General features: G+C 37.3%; 2 protein-coding genes and 1 pseudogene across 3 annotated transcripts; 1 reads left to right on the top strand and 2 right to left on the bottom strand.

The window, feature by feature from the left end:
• Positions 1-6,177: 6,177 nt before the first annotated feature.
• Positions 6,178-6,839, bottom strand: LOC147920509 (putative defensin-like protein 251; annotated as a pseudogene).
• A 2,221-nt stretch (positions 6,840-9,060) lies between these two features.
• Positions 9,061-11,828, bottom strand: LOC104766293 (protein TIC 22-like, chloroplastic). 2 transcript variants are annotated; one of them, XM_010490146.3, is made up of 7 exons: positions 11,093-11,828; positions 10,940-11,014; positions 10,179-10,235; positions 9,898-9,957; positions 9,716-9,796; positions 9,588-9,623; positions 9,061-9,476 (listed from the first exon to the last, which is right to left on the bottom strand). In XM_010490146.3, the coding sequence occupies exons 1-7, from the start codon at positions 11,633-11,635 to the stop codon at positions 9,396-9,398; spliced, it is 933 nt and encodes a 310-aa protein (XP_010488448.1). In that variant the 5' UTR covers positions 11,636-11,828; the 3' UTR covers positions 9,061-9,395. The 2 variants fall into 2 exon arrangements, with proteins under 2 accessions (XP_010488448.1, XP_010488449.1); XM_010490147.3 differs by having other exon boundaries at positions 10,940-11,005; positions 11,093-11,784.
• Positions 11,829-12,310: 482 nt separating this feature from the next.
• On the top strand, positions 12,311-13,868 carry LOC147920508 (uncharacterized). Its single transcript, XM_087501103.1, has 2 exons — positions 12,311-13,348; positions 13,578-13,868. Exons 1-2 carry the CDS (start codon positions 12,311-12,313, stop codon positions 13,866-13,868), a joined length of 1,329 nt encoding a protein of 442 aa, XP_087357229.1.
• Positions 13,869-15,319: the final 1,451 nt, after the last annotated feature.

Here is a 15,319-nt window from a genome sequence, read left to right as displayed (position 1 = left end):
TTGTAACCTTCACATGTGTTTCAATGGCGACTGCGTATCCTTTCCCTGATAACATTCATGTTACCAGTACCGTTACTATCAAACTAAACAACACCAACTATCTGTTGTGGAAAACTCAGTTTGAGTCTCTCTTGTCATATCAAAAGCTCATCGGGTTCGTTAATGGTGCCATCACCGTTCCACCGCGTACCACCTCGTCAACAACCGGCAACACCGCCACGGAGATCCCTAATCTGCAATATGAGTCATGGTTCTGCACAGATCAGCTCATCCATTCTTGGTTCTTTGGAACCTTGTCAGAAGAGGTACTCGGGTATGTTCACAATCTCACCACCTCTAGGGATATCTGAATTTCTTTAGCTGAGAACTTTAACAAAAGTAGCATTGCTAGAGAGTTCACACTTCGTCGTAGCTTGTGAGTTCTAGAGAAGAAAGATATGACCTTTGCTGCGTATTGCCGTGAGTTTATTAATATTTGTGATGCTATGGGTTCTATTGGCAAACCTATTGACGAGTCTCTGAAGATTTTTGGGTTTTTGAATGGATTAGGTCGTGATTATGGCCCAATCACGACTGTGATTCAAAGTTCTCTGAGTAAGCTCAATCCTCCTAGCTTTGGTGATGTTGTCTCTGAAGTAGAAAGCTTTGACACCAAGCTCAGGTCCTATAGTGTTCCCGACTTTGTCACTCCACACCTAGCCTTTCAAGCTCAGCAAAGTGGGTACGACAATCAATCTAGAGGAAGATATCGTGGCAGAGGCCAATCTGGACAAAACAGGGGACATGGTGGTTACTCTTCACGAGGCCGAGGTTTCTCTCAACACCAGTCCAGTCCTCAAGTAAGTGGAGAGCGACCTGTCTGTCAGATTTGTGGGCATGTTGGTCATCTGGCATCTGACTGTTACAACCAGTTTGATCAAAACTATCAACGTCCTGATATTGCTCAAGTTTTTTCGACTCCGCAAGTCTCTGATGGGAATGATTGGGTCATAGACTCCAGTGCTACGGCTCATGTCACTCCCTCCACTGGTAATCTGCAGTCTGCAATAACCTACACTGGCAACGACACTGTGCTAGTTAGAGACGGAGCTCATCTTCCCATAACTCACGTTGGATCCACCACCATTACTTCGACTTCAGGTACGATCACCTTAAATGATGTTTTGGTGTGTCCAGATATGCAAAAATCCCTTATCTCTGTCTCTAAGTTATGTGATGATCTTCCTTGTGGGGTTTGGTTTGATTCTAACAAAGTCTGTATTGTTGATATAACCACTCAGAAGGTGGTGGCAAAAGGTCCACGAAGTAGTGGACTTTATGTGTTGGGGAATCGTGAATTTGTAGCCCTGTTCTCTAACCGTCAATGTGCAACTTCAGAAGAGACTTGGCATCACAGACTTGGACACTCAAATTATCATATTCTTCAACAACTTAAGAACAGCAAGGAGATTGTTTTAAATAAGAGCAGCACCACCTCCATTTGTGAGCCTTGCCATATGGGGAAGAGTAGTAGACTTCAGTTTTTTTCTTCCGATTCATGTGTTTTATGTCCCATAGATCGAATACACTGTGATCTTACCAGTTGTATCTATTTAAGGATTTAAATACTATGCTGTTTTTGTGGATGATTTCTCAAGGTTCACATGGTTCTATCCAATGCGTACAAAATCTGAGTTTCTTGCTATCTTTAAAGTTTTTCAGAAATTGGTTGAGAATCAATTCAAGATAAAGATAAAGGTTTTTCAGAGTGATGGGGGTGGAGAGTTTATAAGCAATCTCTTAAAACATCATTTGTCAGAACATGGAATCATTCACCGCATATCTTGTCCTTATACTCCTCAACAAAATGGGGTTGCAGAACGAAAACATAGACATCTTGTGGAGCTTGGTTTGTCGATGTTGTTTCACAATCATACGCTTCTTCATCACTGGGTCGAGGCTTTCTTCACAACAAGCTTCATCACAAACCTGCTCCCTTCTGCAAATCTCGGTAACATCAGTCCATATGAGCTTCTGTTTAAGCAAAAGCCAAACTATTCTATGCTGCGAGTCTTCGGTTTGGCTTGCTATCCCTGCCTTAGACCTATGGCGACTCATAAATTTGATCCAAGGTCTCTACAATGCGTTTTTCTGGGATATCACACTCAGTATAAAGGTTACATATGTCTTTATCCGCCAACAGGTAAGGTCTACATCTCTCGCCATGTGGTGTTTGATGAGAGCTGTTTTCTGTTTACTTAATAGTACAAGTCTCTGATTCCTACATATCAAACAACTCTTCTTCGAGCATGACAAACCTCCTCTGCATCATCCACCTCAAATGCTACACAGTCTCTTCCCTCACCGATTTATCACTCTTCATTGCCGAAACCTGCAGCAAACCAATTCAACAATCCCATTCTTGCAGCTATACACGAGGATGCTGTTAACCACATTCTCAGTGAGAGTGAACATTCTACAAGCGATGAGATCGACAATTCTACAAGTGAAGCGACTGACAACTCCACTGCAGAGGAAGATGAAGAGCATGAACAACAACAAGAAGAGCAACAAGCTGATATGTTACGGTTTTGACTCACTTTGACCCTGTTTATTTGATAGTTTTGTAGTTGTTTGAGTCCTTTTCAGGTTATAATAAGAGGCTAGGAAGCTAAAAGCAAGGATTGGAACAGCAGGAGCAATCGGAGCAGAAAGAAGTTGAATTGGAGCAGAAAAGCTGATTTTAGACCCAGGAGCACATGCTCCCGATTTCCGAGCACATGCTCCCAACTCTACGGATTCATGACGACACGTGGCAAGCATCGAGGCGCCGATTCCCTGCCTAATTCCCCTTATTTTAGGCGATCCTTTGTGAGAGAAAGAGGGAGGAGATCGATTTTTAATAGGGAGATTTGATTTGGATTCTTTCCTTATTTTTCTCTACTTGTATGCTATTTAACCTAGGGTTTTTAGGAGAGAAAATATACTTTTCTTTTTGGTTTTTGAGCGACGTTTTGTGAGGGAGAGGAAGAGCGGCCACCTTGTGAATCATACTCTGAACCCTTTTTATTTTTATGTCATTGAATTTCTCATCTTTTGCTATGATTCATTTCTCTATGTCTGAGTAGTTTTCTTTGCTAGATTAGGGGGTTTCAAGGGGGTTTCATGGGTTAGCAACAGAACACAAATAGGGCTTTATATAATCGATTGTCTTCACTATTGTTAGTCTTAATGCTTAGGTTGATTTGATCAACCAATCTATGATTTTAGGTTTATCTATTCATCAAAAGTGTAATAGGTTGCTAGAAAAGACATTAGTGGGCAAATTATCCTAGACCTGCGAAAGTTGATGTGTAGGTGATTTGTGAACTTATCATTCCTGTTCTTTAATGCTTGTCTGCGATTCTGGGCTCAAACGACAGTTTAGGGTTTATGGACCGCCGAGCATGTGCTCCGGATGTCTGAGCACGTGCTCCGCGTTTCCGCACAGAATCGATCAGATAGAGTTATTGATGCCACGACAGTGGATCAGTTTATATTTATGTTTGAGTTCTAGACTGGTACTTAATCTATGCCCTGAATAGTTGTTTGGTTGCTATCTCTGAAATTCCCAAGAATTACCCCTGATCTAGTGTTTTGTTTATTGCCTTTTTATACCGTTTTAATCGCTTAATTGTTACCAAAAACCAACCTTGAATTGTCTTAGCTTGAAATTGAACCAATAGAACCATAGAGTAAAACTTGGTCTTCGTGGGATTCAACCCCTAAGTACTACTTCTTTGCTGTGCACTTGCAGTAGGAAAATAGGGTTTAAAACTCTGTGTATCACAAGCCAACAATCTACATCCCATGACCACAAGAGCAAAGGCAGGAATTCATAAGCCTAACACTAGGTATGTTCTTCTCACATCAAGATTTGCTCCTGAAGAACCTAAAAATATTACAGAGGCTCTAAAACATCCTGGATGGAATGATGCTGCTCATGATGAGATTACAACAATTCACATTGTGCATACTTGGGATTTGGTTGAACCTACAGAAGAGATGAACATCTTAGGATGCAAGTGGGTTTTTAAAACCAAACTCAAGCCAGATGGATCTGTGGACAAGCTCAAAGCTCGGCTTGTTGCCAAGGGCTTTGATCAGGAGGAAGGACTGGATTATCTTGAGACATTCAGTCCTGTAGTAAGAACTGCAACCATACGAATGGTCCTTGATGTGGCAACTGCAAAAGACTGGGAGATAAAACAGCTTGATGTCTCTAATGCGTTTCTTCATGGAGAATTGCAAGAACCGGTTTTCATGTTGTAGCCTCCTGGTTTTGTAGATGAGAAGAAGCCATCACATGTGTGTCGCCTTACAAAAGCACTCTACGGACTCAAACAAGCTCTTAGATCTTGGTTTGACACATTCAGCAAGTATTTGATTGAGTTTGGCTTCACCTGCAGCAAATCTGATCCTTCTCTGTTCACTTATCATAAAAATGGTAAGTCACTGGTGTTGCTAATCTATGTTGATGACATGCTTCTTACAGGGAATGATCAGGCTCTCTTACAAGATCTGCTCACATCTTTGAACAAGAGATTTTTTATGAAAGACCTTGGAGCTCCAAGCTATTTTCTTGGAATTGAGATTCATAAATGTTCTTCTGGGTTTTTTCTTCACCAGACCGCTTATGCTTCAGACATACTACATCAAGCTGCTATGTCTAACTGCAATCCTATGCCCACTCCACTTCCACAAAATTTGGACAAGTTGAACTCTGAACCTTTCTCCGAGCCAACGTATTTCAGAAGCCTTGCATGAAAGCTCCAATATCTCACAATCACCAGGCATAACATTCAGTTTGCCGTCAACTTTGTTTGTCAGAGAATGCATGAGCCAACGGTCTCTGACTTTGGACTCCTCAAACGAATTCTTCGTTACATCAAAGGAACTCTGCATATGGGGCTACATATAAGAAGAAGCTCCAACTTATCTCTTTCGGCTTACTATGATAGTGATCATGCCGGGTGTAAGAAGGCTAGACGTTCCACCACCGGGTTATGTATTCATCTTGGTCCCAACCTGATTAGCTGGTCAGCTAGAAGACAAGAAACGGTCTCCAATTCCTCAACCGAAGCTGAATACAGAGCTTTGACTGCTACTGCTCATGAAATTACTTGGCTCTCATTCCTTCTTCGTGATCTGAGAATCTCGCAACAGTTTCCTACTCTGATGCAGTGTGATAACCTCTCTGCTGTTTACTTAAGTGCCAATCCAGCATTATACAAACGCTCCAAACACTTTGACACTAACTTCCACTACATCAGGGAACATGTCGCACTTGGACACATTGAGACTATACACGTTCCAGCTCAACTTCAACTGGCTGACATATTCACAAAGTCATTACCAAGGAGAGAGTTTGAGGATCTTCGACGCAAACTTGGTGTTGATGTTTCGCCCACCACAAGTTTGAGGGGGAATATAAGAGAGATAAGCAAAGTGGGCTAGAAAACAACCCATCAAGACAAAGACCCAGTTTGCAAACCAAGTCAAGACAAAGTTGACTGTACCTTCTGCAAAACCTCTCCTCTATAACCAATTTGAAATTCTACAAGACAAGGATAAAGACTAAACTATTTACAACTGTTATCAAGAGTGATGAGTCACTTAATTCTAGATTATTTTCTAGAGATTCTATATAAGACAATATGACTCAATATTGTAAAAATATCTTGAGATTATAAGAAAGAAACAGAGTTTTATAAAGTTCATCATTTATCCTTAGATAGAGGTCCCTCACTTGTTTTTAGCTGTTCTCGAAAGCGCATTATTCTCGATCATTGATATGCATATTACTTACCCCAGACCCAGGTCTCTTATTAAGGTGTTTACAAGACCATTTTCAATAACTAAATGGTATATCTATAAACTATACAATAATCAAGTGAGAGACCATTTTCAACAATCACAAGAGTTTTATGAAATAATTGATCATATAATTTTAATAAAGAGTGAATAAGAGATGATCGATACAAAAACATTCTCATTTTTTTTTTTTTTTTTATAAATTTGATTAGAATAAAAAAGTAATTCAATTCGTGCCTAGTGTGTCTTATGAAAAGAAAATCAATTCCAAAGAGACTCACATAAATCAAGTCCGGTCGTACGTCCCTTATCTCTTACTTTTGGCAAAAATATTTTGGTTTTTACCTAATGATTGCAAGGAATCTCTTCATATAACATGTGCAGCGATGGTGTTCTTTCTTTCGCCATATGGTGTTTTGACAGTCACAACGCTTACATTTTACATTACGTTGATCAATTTCGCGGTGACAAAATGTGTTTCCGTCAGTGGGACATTTTCCTAGAGTTTCATAACCGGTTAATTTACATAGAGGAACCGGTGCTTTTTTTTTTCCATCAAACACTCCATTATATTAGATTAAAGGTTTTTAAAGTTCCTTTGAAGAGGAGCCAAATACACCGATACATTTACACAGGAGGATAAAATAAACTACAAACAATAAACTTAAGACATACATCAAACAAGCTTTAAAGCTTTACTTGGAACCATAAAGGTGACAAGATAAAAAAAAAGGACAACAAGTTTTGAGGATAAAGAGTTGCCCCACAAAGTAAGACCACTCGAAGTGAAGGATGACCGACCACTATCACGTAATCAGCCACTTTAATAACCATTATCGTTGACGTTGCAAAAGAACGAACGCGGTGTTTGGATTCCGTACGTGCGCCAAAGATCCTTGGAAAGGATGGTCACACGTTGAACAAGACGAGAGTTTTGAAACCCAAAAACCTGAGAAGGCACTTGAAAACCAAGACGGTGCTTGTGCTTCCACTTCTACTGTTTTCATTTTTCAAGCAACCAAGACTATTTTTTTTTAATAGTTAACCTTAAACATTGTTCAAAACAAGGATCATGTGAATACGCAAAACTACGAACGAAGTAACACACCTCATGACTCCAAAATTTAATCAAAAGTTCCTTTTTTTTAATGCATAAAGTTTAGTATTTTTAGATGAAATAAGTAATTTTCTTTTTATTTGAAACTCATAGTTATATATACTTGATACACACTAAAAATAGTTTTTTTATATTAAATTTTAATAAAAATATTTGTAAAAAAAAATGTTGGTAGAAAAAACCAGTAATTACTTGCGGCTGCCGGCTGGTACTTAGAAATTTCTTATTGAACATGTCAACGTATTTCAGATTTTTTTTCAAAAAAAAAAATGGTATTTCAATTCTTGTCCCCAAAAAGGCAACACTTGGTTGACAATAATTATTGAAATACATTTATAAACATTGTCAACTGGTTGACAATGAACATATGAGACCAGAGGTCCAAGATGTCTTGCTGCAGCATGTGGATATGTTGATGTATGCATGTACTTTGTCGCCGCCTTGGATCCTTGCCAATTTATTTATTGACTTCCTTGAATGCATTGTGATCGTGGTCTTTCTCTTCCAATTTTTTTAGGCCTATATACAAAATCATGTCACTCATTGAGTAGCTCTTAAAAAATCTCTACGTCTTCATCTTTAAAATTACTTTGCAGTCTTTGCTTATTTATGTTATGATATTCTTGACGAGGTTCTTGACTCTTGATTTATGTGTATAAGGTTCTCCTGAAATATCAACAACATTTGTAATATTATGTATTCTTTTGATGGATTCCAAAGTGATATTGAGGAAATGAATGCTAATCCAAAAATTCTAATATAGAAGTCTAAGTTTTTGTAAGTGACATTAAATTTGTGGATTAGAAAAAAAAAATTTGTGGGTTTGTTTTGTTTTTTTTTTCAATTAGTTTTTAATGCAATTTAATTAAAGACTTATTATTACATTATTTTAGCAATTACATTTTTAATCATCGTCCCACGCATGGTGTGGATTTCTCTCTAATAATCATATAAATAAGTTGAGTATGTATGACTCTTTTCAATATATAATCAATAGTTTTATAATCCTATATTGATTTATATTTCTGTTCTATATATACTTCTTATTATAAGATGAAACTTCACGAAGTTAATTCAATCCATTCATGATATACACGGCCGGCAACGGGTCATATTCTGAGTAATATTCTTAGAAAAATGTTTAGTCTTTTTAAATTCATCCACACAAAACTGAATCTTGTTAGCCCCACATTTTCCAGGGTTCCTCAAGTCATATGGACATGCTGGTTTCGCCTCAATTCCTATTATCAATCAATTAAAAACAATAAGATGTTTTAGTTAAACAATTACGAAAAGATTGAAGCTTTTTTTTCCAAACCATCTTGTATGATTGAACTAATTAATTAATGTTTTCGTAGCTTGTAAAAAATGTATTTAAAATCTAAACGAGAGTCGAGAATAATATATTACCTTTAACATTGTTCATAACGAGGAACATAAGAAAACATAAAAGTATAGATGAAATAAGATATCTCATGATTGATTCAAAACTATAGTGAAGGCTTGTGTGTATTTTTTTCCTTTTTTTTTGGAGAAACAGTCTTGTGTGTATTATTTGCAAATAGTTGTTGCTGTTTTTCTCAATATATATACATGATACACACAAACACACTTAATTTAGTTTTTTAATTAAATTAGGGGAAAAACTAAAATCAAAAATAGAAAAGAAATGTGGTGAGGCCAAGTCAACGAAATAAAAAAGAATCTGATGTTTATTTTTGGATGAATTCCTCTTGATAATGTTTACATGTTTAAATCTCACAAAAAAAAAAAAATTGTTTACATGTTTATTTTCAATTTTATTTGCGTGTCAAAATAAAGTTAAAAAAAATGATTGCAGCGAAAACATGTTGTGGTTTGTAGAATAAGCTGTTTTCAATCAAATTAACTTTCATTTCAAAAGAGAGTTTTGATTATCTCAACAAGAGTTCTCATTTTTTCTCATATTTAAAAATGAAATTTTTTTTTTCGCATATTTAATTTATTTTTCATTCAAAAAAGAGTTTTGAATATTATAAATAGAATTAGATCAAATTATGTAATAACAAGAAGCTCCACGGATTTTTCACCTCTTGGGTTTGCTCAGCTGGAACCTCAAAAACCAGGTCCACTTCATAGGAATATGTCGTCCGTGGATTAAAAATTTCGTCTTAAAAATAAATGTAAACATGACAGTAAATATTAGTACCAGCTGCTACTCTTACTTTGTTCTAGTACTATAAGAGTGAATTCAAAGCGAAATATGTCATTAGAAAAAACTTATAAGGAGGCTAGAAATCATAGGACGACATAGAGGAAGCAACAATTTTGAGAAGAATGTTAATGGAGGGGAACATCATCAACCCTATCTCTTAACTCTCTGTCTTCATCCACGTTGTTGAGTGATGAGATAGGAATGTGAAAATGGAGAAGGATTGGGTTCGGGTTGACGCTCCAAGGATTTCCTCTACTCCTGGGTTTGTTCAGTTGAAACCTCAAAACCAGGCGGTATAAACACAATGTCGTCCCAGCTTGAACTTGTGCTTTCCTGCAATTTCGATACAAAACCCCCGGGAAACAGATTCAGCAAAACCCATCATTCTTAAAGTCAAATGCATTACTACTGAACGTCTGTGGTGTTTTCTCTTAGATTTTTTACCTTCATCTCCTTGACAATATCTTCGAATACTGCAACCTTTGGAATACAAATTCATGCATTTTAATATGAGATGAGAAAATCATGGATTGACAAAGATATATGAGTTTAAAGTTAAATAACAAGAAAACCTGAATATCGCCTGGTTTCAGAGCAGGGTTGAGTCGGTTCTGTTGGCTGGACGCTCGTACTAGGGATTTTTCCAAATCCTCCTGTCAAAACTCAACCAAGATTCAATCTTTCGGACCATATAACCAGTGTATGGACAAAGGTGAACTGGGTCTTGTAAGTTGTAATTTTAAGTTTAACTAACCTTTCTGAAGAAAACAGGGCGATAACTCATGTTTTCACTTCGTAAAATCAAGCTCTTTGACTGAGAGAACACAAAGTCAGATTGTTAGAAGAGAACAACATGTCTCAACATTGAAGGAAGCAATCATCTCAAATTTTTGCGATTTCCACAGATGATATGCAAATGCAGCCGGAATAATAGTCTCAGAAACTATATTATAGACAAACTAGATAAGAGTAAAAACGAGAATGCTAACCCAAAGTTCACAACCACTAAAAGCATTGGTTCTTTTTGCACATTACCTGGAAAACAGGAACACCATGGAAGTCATCATCATCGATACCAGCTGTTTTCCTTTCCTGTATACACATATAGAAGAGACATGTAATTTACTTTCACTGTGTCTAACCAAATGCTACAGTCTGTTTTCAGAAAAACAATGGTACATCTAGGAAGAATCACATCCATAAGACCTATATGCTGCAGAGAAACCCTAGTGTACTCCTAAAGAAAACCACTTGTTGGCGCAGGAAAGGTTGTCAATATCAATATCAACAAACAACATAGAATTTCCTAGCCAGAAGAGGGATGCCAATGCCATGACACAAAAATCCAAAGAGTCACCTGAAGTCCTAACTCTTGCATCTCCATGGTCTAGGAGTAGGGTTTACATTTACCCATACGCTATGTGATATAGAGGAAGAGTCTGATAATAAAAGAGAAAACAACTCTCTCTTTATTTATCCACTCTCTAAATCAAGGTACAGAAGACAACTGAGAACAAACCAAATCAAAAGCACCAATGATAGAACCCTAAGATGAATTCTAAAGCATCCAAAGCTCCCCTAAACCCCAAACAAACGCTTAGACGAATCCAGAATCCCCTCTCCTTCTGCCTCAACTTCCTTCTAATCAATTACCACACTAGCTAACTGACTTAACTATTAGAAATTAACACAAAGGCTCCTCATTAAAGAATGATAACAGTCAATCATGTTCAACAGCATCTTTAGAAGTATCCAAATATAAATACATACAGAGACTATGGAAAAATCCAACTAACCTTGAGAGCATTTTTCACTTGAGTAGACTCAGGAATCAACCTAAATGCCACACCATTAACTTTTAACTGGAACACCTTCAACAACACCACACATCAAAGTGTCAGAGGAGACTAAGTATGAAAACAAAAAGAAAAGATTTTTTAATAAATTACCTTGCTAAGAGCAAGAGCTACAACTTTAGAACCTTCTGTCCTCATACGAGGATCCATACTCTTCATCTGTCTAAGAAGCGTGTCCGCATCTTCCTCTTTACAAAACAACAAACCTAGAGACTTCCCAGTAGAAGTACCCGAAACCAAAACAAACTCCTCATTCGAATTGCTCAACGCGTAAACAGGAACTCCCGCTAATCTCTCCTCAATAGCATCAGCTGATAACCCTTTCCCGCTACTACCGCGAACCGGAGCCGTCACCTGAGTCCTCGCCCCACCACCGCCGCCGTCGCCCTCAGAAATTCTCGCCCAGAGGGGAGCGTTACCAGAGCGAGAAACGGGATTGAAGCGAGAGATTCCGGAATCTAAAGCTTGCTTAGCTTGATCTCGGAACGAGTTGAGAGCAGAGAAGATATTTGGGTTAAGCTTTTGCGAAACGTTGTGGAGTAAACTGGAGCATTGGGATTGGAGATTGGAGAAAGATTGTTGCATATTATTAAGCTGGTTCTGATGTTTCGATTGTGAGGGAATGTTCGAATTCATTATTACTTTTCTCGGGAAAATGAATGATGCTTTGATACTGAGAAAACCACAGAGAGTAGTGATGTTCTGTGAGGACGACGACACTGAAAAAGATTTGATCTCTTCTTGCTTGAAGAAACGAGACTACAATTAAAGTGTTTTTATCTTATAAAAAAGACCCCTCATAATATCCATAGTGTACAAATTAGCTCTCGAAGTTTCAAATATGCGAAATAACAACCACATATACACTAAACTTGGTCACTTCTATATCCATCTCTTTGACGATGCTTATGAAATTGTAAAGCCTTTTCTTCCGGTACAATATACTTACATATAATCTCTAGGATGGTTATGTTTGTTCTTATACTAGACTCAAATCTTTATTCGAAGGTAATTTTGAAAGTAGTGTTAGTTACACTAAATATTGATATATAAACAACCAGGTTTGTTCACTGGATCAGTCAATGCATTAAAACAACCAGATTTTCAATCTCAGTGAACGGAAAGCTTTGCGGTTACTTCAAAGGAAAGAAAGGCTTAAGGCAGGGAGACCCCCTCTCTCCTTATCTATTTGTTATTGGCATAGATATTTTCTCTCGGCTCTTAGATCTGCGGTTTCAATTGGGACAGATAGGGTACCATCCCAAGACGACAAATCCAAATGTTACTCACTTGATCTTCGCTGATGATGTCATGGTATTTTACGATGGTGAATACTCATCCTTGCAGGCAATTGTCAACCTACTGGATTACTTCTCTGAAATCTCAGGTCTGGTCTTGAATAAGAACAAAACAGAGCTGTTCCTGGCTGGCTCCACTTTGGTGGATCAGCGTAGAGCAAATTTGGACTTCGGTTTCTCGATTGGTTCCCTTCCGGTTAAGTACTTGGGACTCCCCTTGCTCCCAAACCCTCTCACTAGATCAGACTGTGAGCCTTTGGTTAAAAGGATAAGAAAGAAGCTGCAATCTTGGCAAAATAAGCATTTATCTTATGCAGGGAGACTGCAATTGCTAACTTCTGTCATACAGAATATCACTGCATATTGGTGTGCGGCTTTTATCCTCCCGATTAAGTGTGTTAAGGATATTGAGAAGCTTTGCCGTAGATTCTTGTGGTCAGGTGCTTCTGACATCCCCAAACAAGCAAAAGTCAGTTGGAGGTTAGTATGTTCCCCAAAAGCAGAAGGAGGTCTAGGACTAAAGGACTTAAGAGTGTGGAACAAGATTTTTGGCCTGAAGCTAATTTGGCAGTTGTTCTCTGTCTCGGGATCACTTTGGGTTGCTTGGTGCAGGAAGCATAAGCTGAGACGAAAGTGTTTTTGGAAACTCTCCTCTTCAAACCAGGGGTCTTCTATGTGGAAGCAGCTGCTTAAGCTCCGGGACACAGCAAAAACGTTCCTCTCATGCAAAATTGGAGATGGGAAGTCTTGTTCTTTTTGGTTTGACAAATGGACTCCATTTGGAGATCTGTTTACATTCCTGGGGCCTGCTGCTCATCTTCGACTTGGTCTACCTTTAGACTCTACGGTGGCAAAGGCCCGATCAAGACACGAGTGGATCTTTAGAGGAGCTCGAAATCAGAATGAAGAACTTCTTCTAAGCCACCTCGCAGAAATTGAACTAAGCGATGGCGTCAGGGACACCTATCTATGGGCTAGGCCTAACGGTGATCCCCAAGACCGCTTTAGCTTTGCTGAAACTTGGAATCTACTCAAACCTCCATCCCCGGAGGTAAATTGGCACAAGCAAGTGTGGTTTACAGGTTGTGTCCCTAAGCACGCTTTCATCTTGTGGCTTTGTTGTCTAGATAGACTTCTAACTCTGTCTAGACTCAGGAACTGGGGTTTGATTGAGGATGACTCCTGCTACTTATGTGAAATATATTTTGTTTGAGACGAGAGATCATCTCTTCTTGCGCTGTCCGTACGCTTATGACCTCTGGAGGTGGTGTTTCTCTAAGATGAATCTTCCTTTCGTGGGGTTCAACACTTGGGAGAGACTTCTTCTTTGGCTACAACATTCCTCAAATGATTACAAATTGGCTACTCTGAAGCTTATAGTAGCACACACGGTCATTTACACCCTTTGGCATGAACGAAACGCTCGTGTCTTCACAGGTACCCGCACTCCAGTAGAAGGCCTTTTCAACCAGCTCGACAGGAGGATTCGTGACATCTGCTTGGCGAGATCACGCTACCCGAAGCTTCAGGATCTTCTCTTGATTTGGTTCCGTTCTCTCTCTCCCTCTTAAATCTGTTCTTGTTCTCCCTGTATTTTTTCGTTTCTAGTACCGGGCTTGTTCACCCCGGAAGTCGTTGTCGTTTATTTGGCACCCTGTTATCTAAGATATGTACCACTTTATGAGAAATAAAACCAGAAATTTTAAGGGAAAAAAAAATATTGATATAAAAATGTAGCCACCAAATTATTATATATTAAGATTTATAGCTAGTATATTATAAAAAAATAAAGAGAATTTGTTAAAAATACATCTTTTTTTTAATATTTTTATTTTTACCTTCTTTTACACAATTCCAATCAGTTAAATTAATTTTTGGAATTTTTTTTCAGGTTTGAGTTCTCTATTTTATATTTAGGATATAATTTTGAGGGGTTAGGGTTTAGTATTTTGAGTTTAGGGTTTAGTATTTTGAGTTTAGAGTTTAGAATTTAGTGATTTTATATAGAAAAGGGGTATTTTTGAAAATGGCCAACATGAAAAGGTATTTTAAAAAAATAACATAGAAAAATGAGTATTTTTAAAAATCCCCCAAAAATAAATAAAGAGAAGGTAGTTTATTGTTAATAACAAAAAACTATTTTGAAAATATAGATGTAAAGTGTCATGTTGTTATATAAGTGACTACAAAAAAAAATATAAATTTAATTCAGGCGACAATAAAATAATCAAAGCTTTGGTGAAAGATTTTTTTTTTTTATTTTTTTTTTATTTTTTATAATTCCTTACATTGATTTTTTCCAAGAATCATGAGAGTGAACAGAAAATTTTATAAGTAGAGAAGGGACAGAGGAAAACACCTAAAGAGAAGCATAGTGTGGTTACCAACATATATATCATTATCCTTTTTATATACTCCGATGGTTGTTCATTCTTATATTTACAGGCGAGGCATGTCAATTGATCACGAGTCCAAATGAATTGGTATGTCTTTAAGTTTTTTATGCAAATGACATTGGATGAATTGATATTTTTTTTTATGCAAATGATATTGGCTTTTTAGTTCTGTGTTATACTGAACGAAGTGCAGTTACAATTTACTACTCTCACATGAACAGTAGTCAAATCTATAGTTAGAGCTTTCACTTTTAAATCTATAACTAATTACATGAACAAAAATATATACACTAATTTACATGAACAAGAATATATACACTAATTTACATGAACAAGAATTTATGTTTCTCAAAAAAAAAGAATATATACACATTTTCAATTTGTTTTAAAAAAAACACTTTTAGGCTTTTATGTACACACTCCTGATTCCATGAATCCTAATTTTTTATTTCTCGAGATAATAGGATAGTAAATTGTTTGCATAAAAGCCTAAAAATAAAAAATACTTTCACTATATGATGTACAATGAATCCTAATTTCTATTGCCTCATATAGTCAAAATTTAAATACTTTGACTATATGATGCTTCTTAGTTCAGTGAAAATATGCTGCTGCAATTGCTCTTC

The sequence above is a fragment of the Camelina sativa genome, chromosome 19 (assembly GCF_030686135.1).
Source record: "Camelina sativa cultivar CO46 ecotype springtype chromosome 19, ASM3068613v1".
In the NCBI taxonomy this organism is placed as follows: Eukaryota; Viridiplantae; Streptophyta; class Magnoliopsida; order Brassicales; family Brassicaceae; genus Camelina; species Camelina sativa.
The sequence above is the reverse complement of the archived record's forward strand: the minus strand, read 5'-3'. Positions and strand labels throughout refer to the sequence as shown.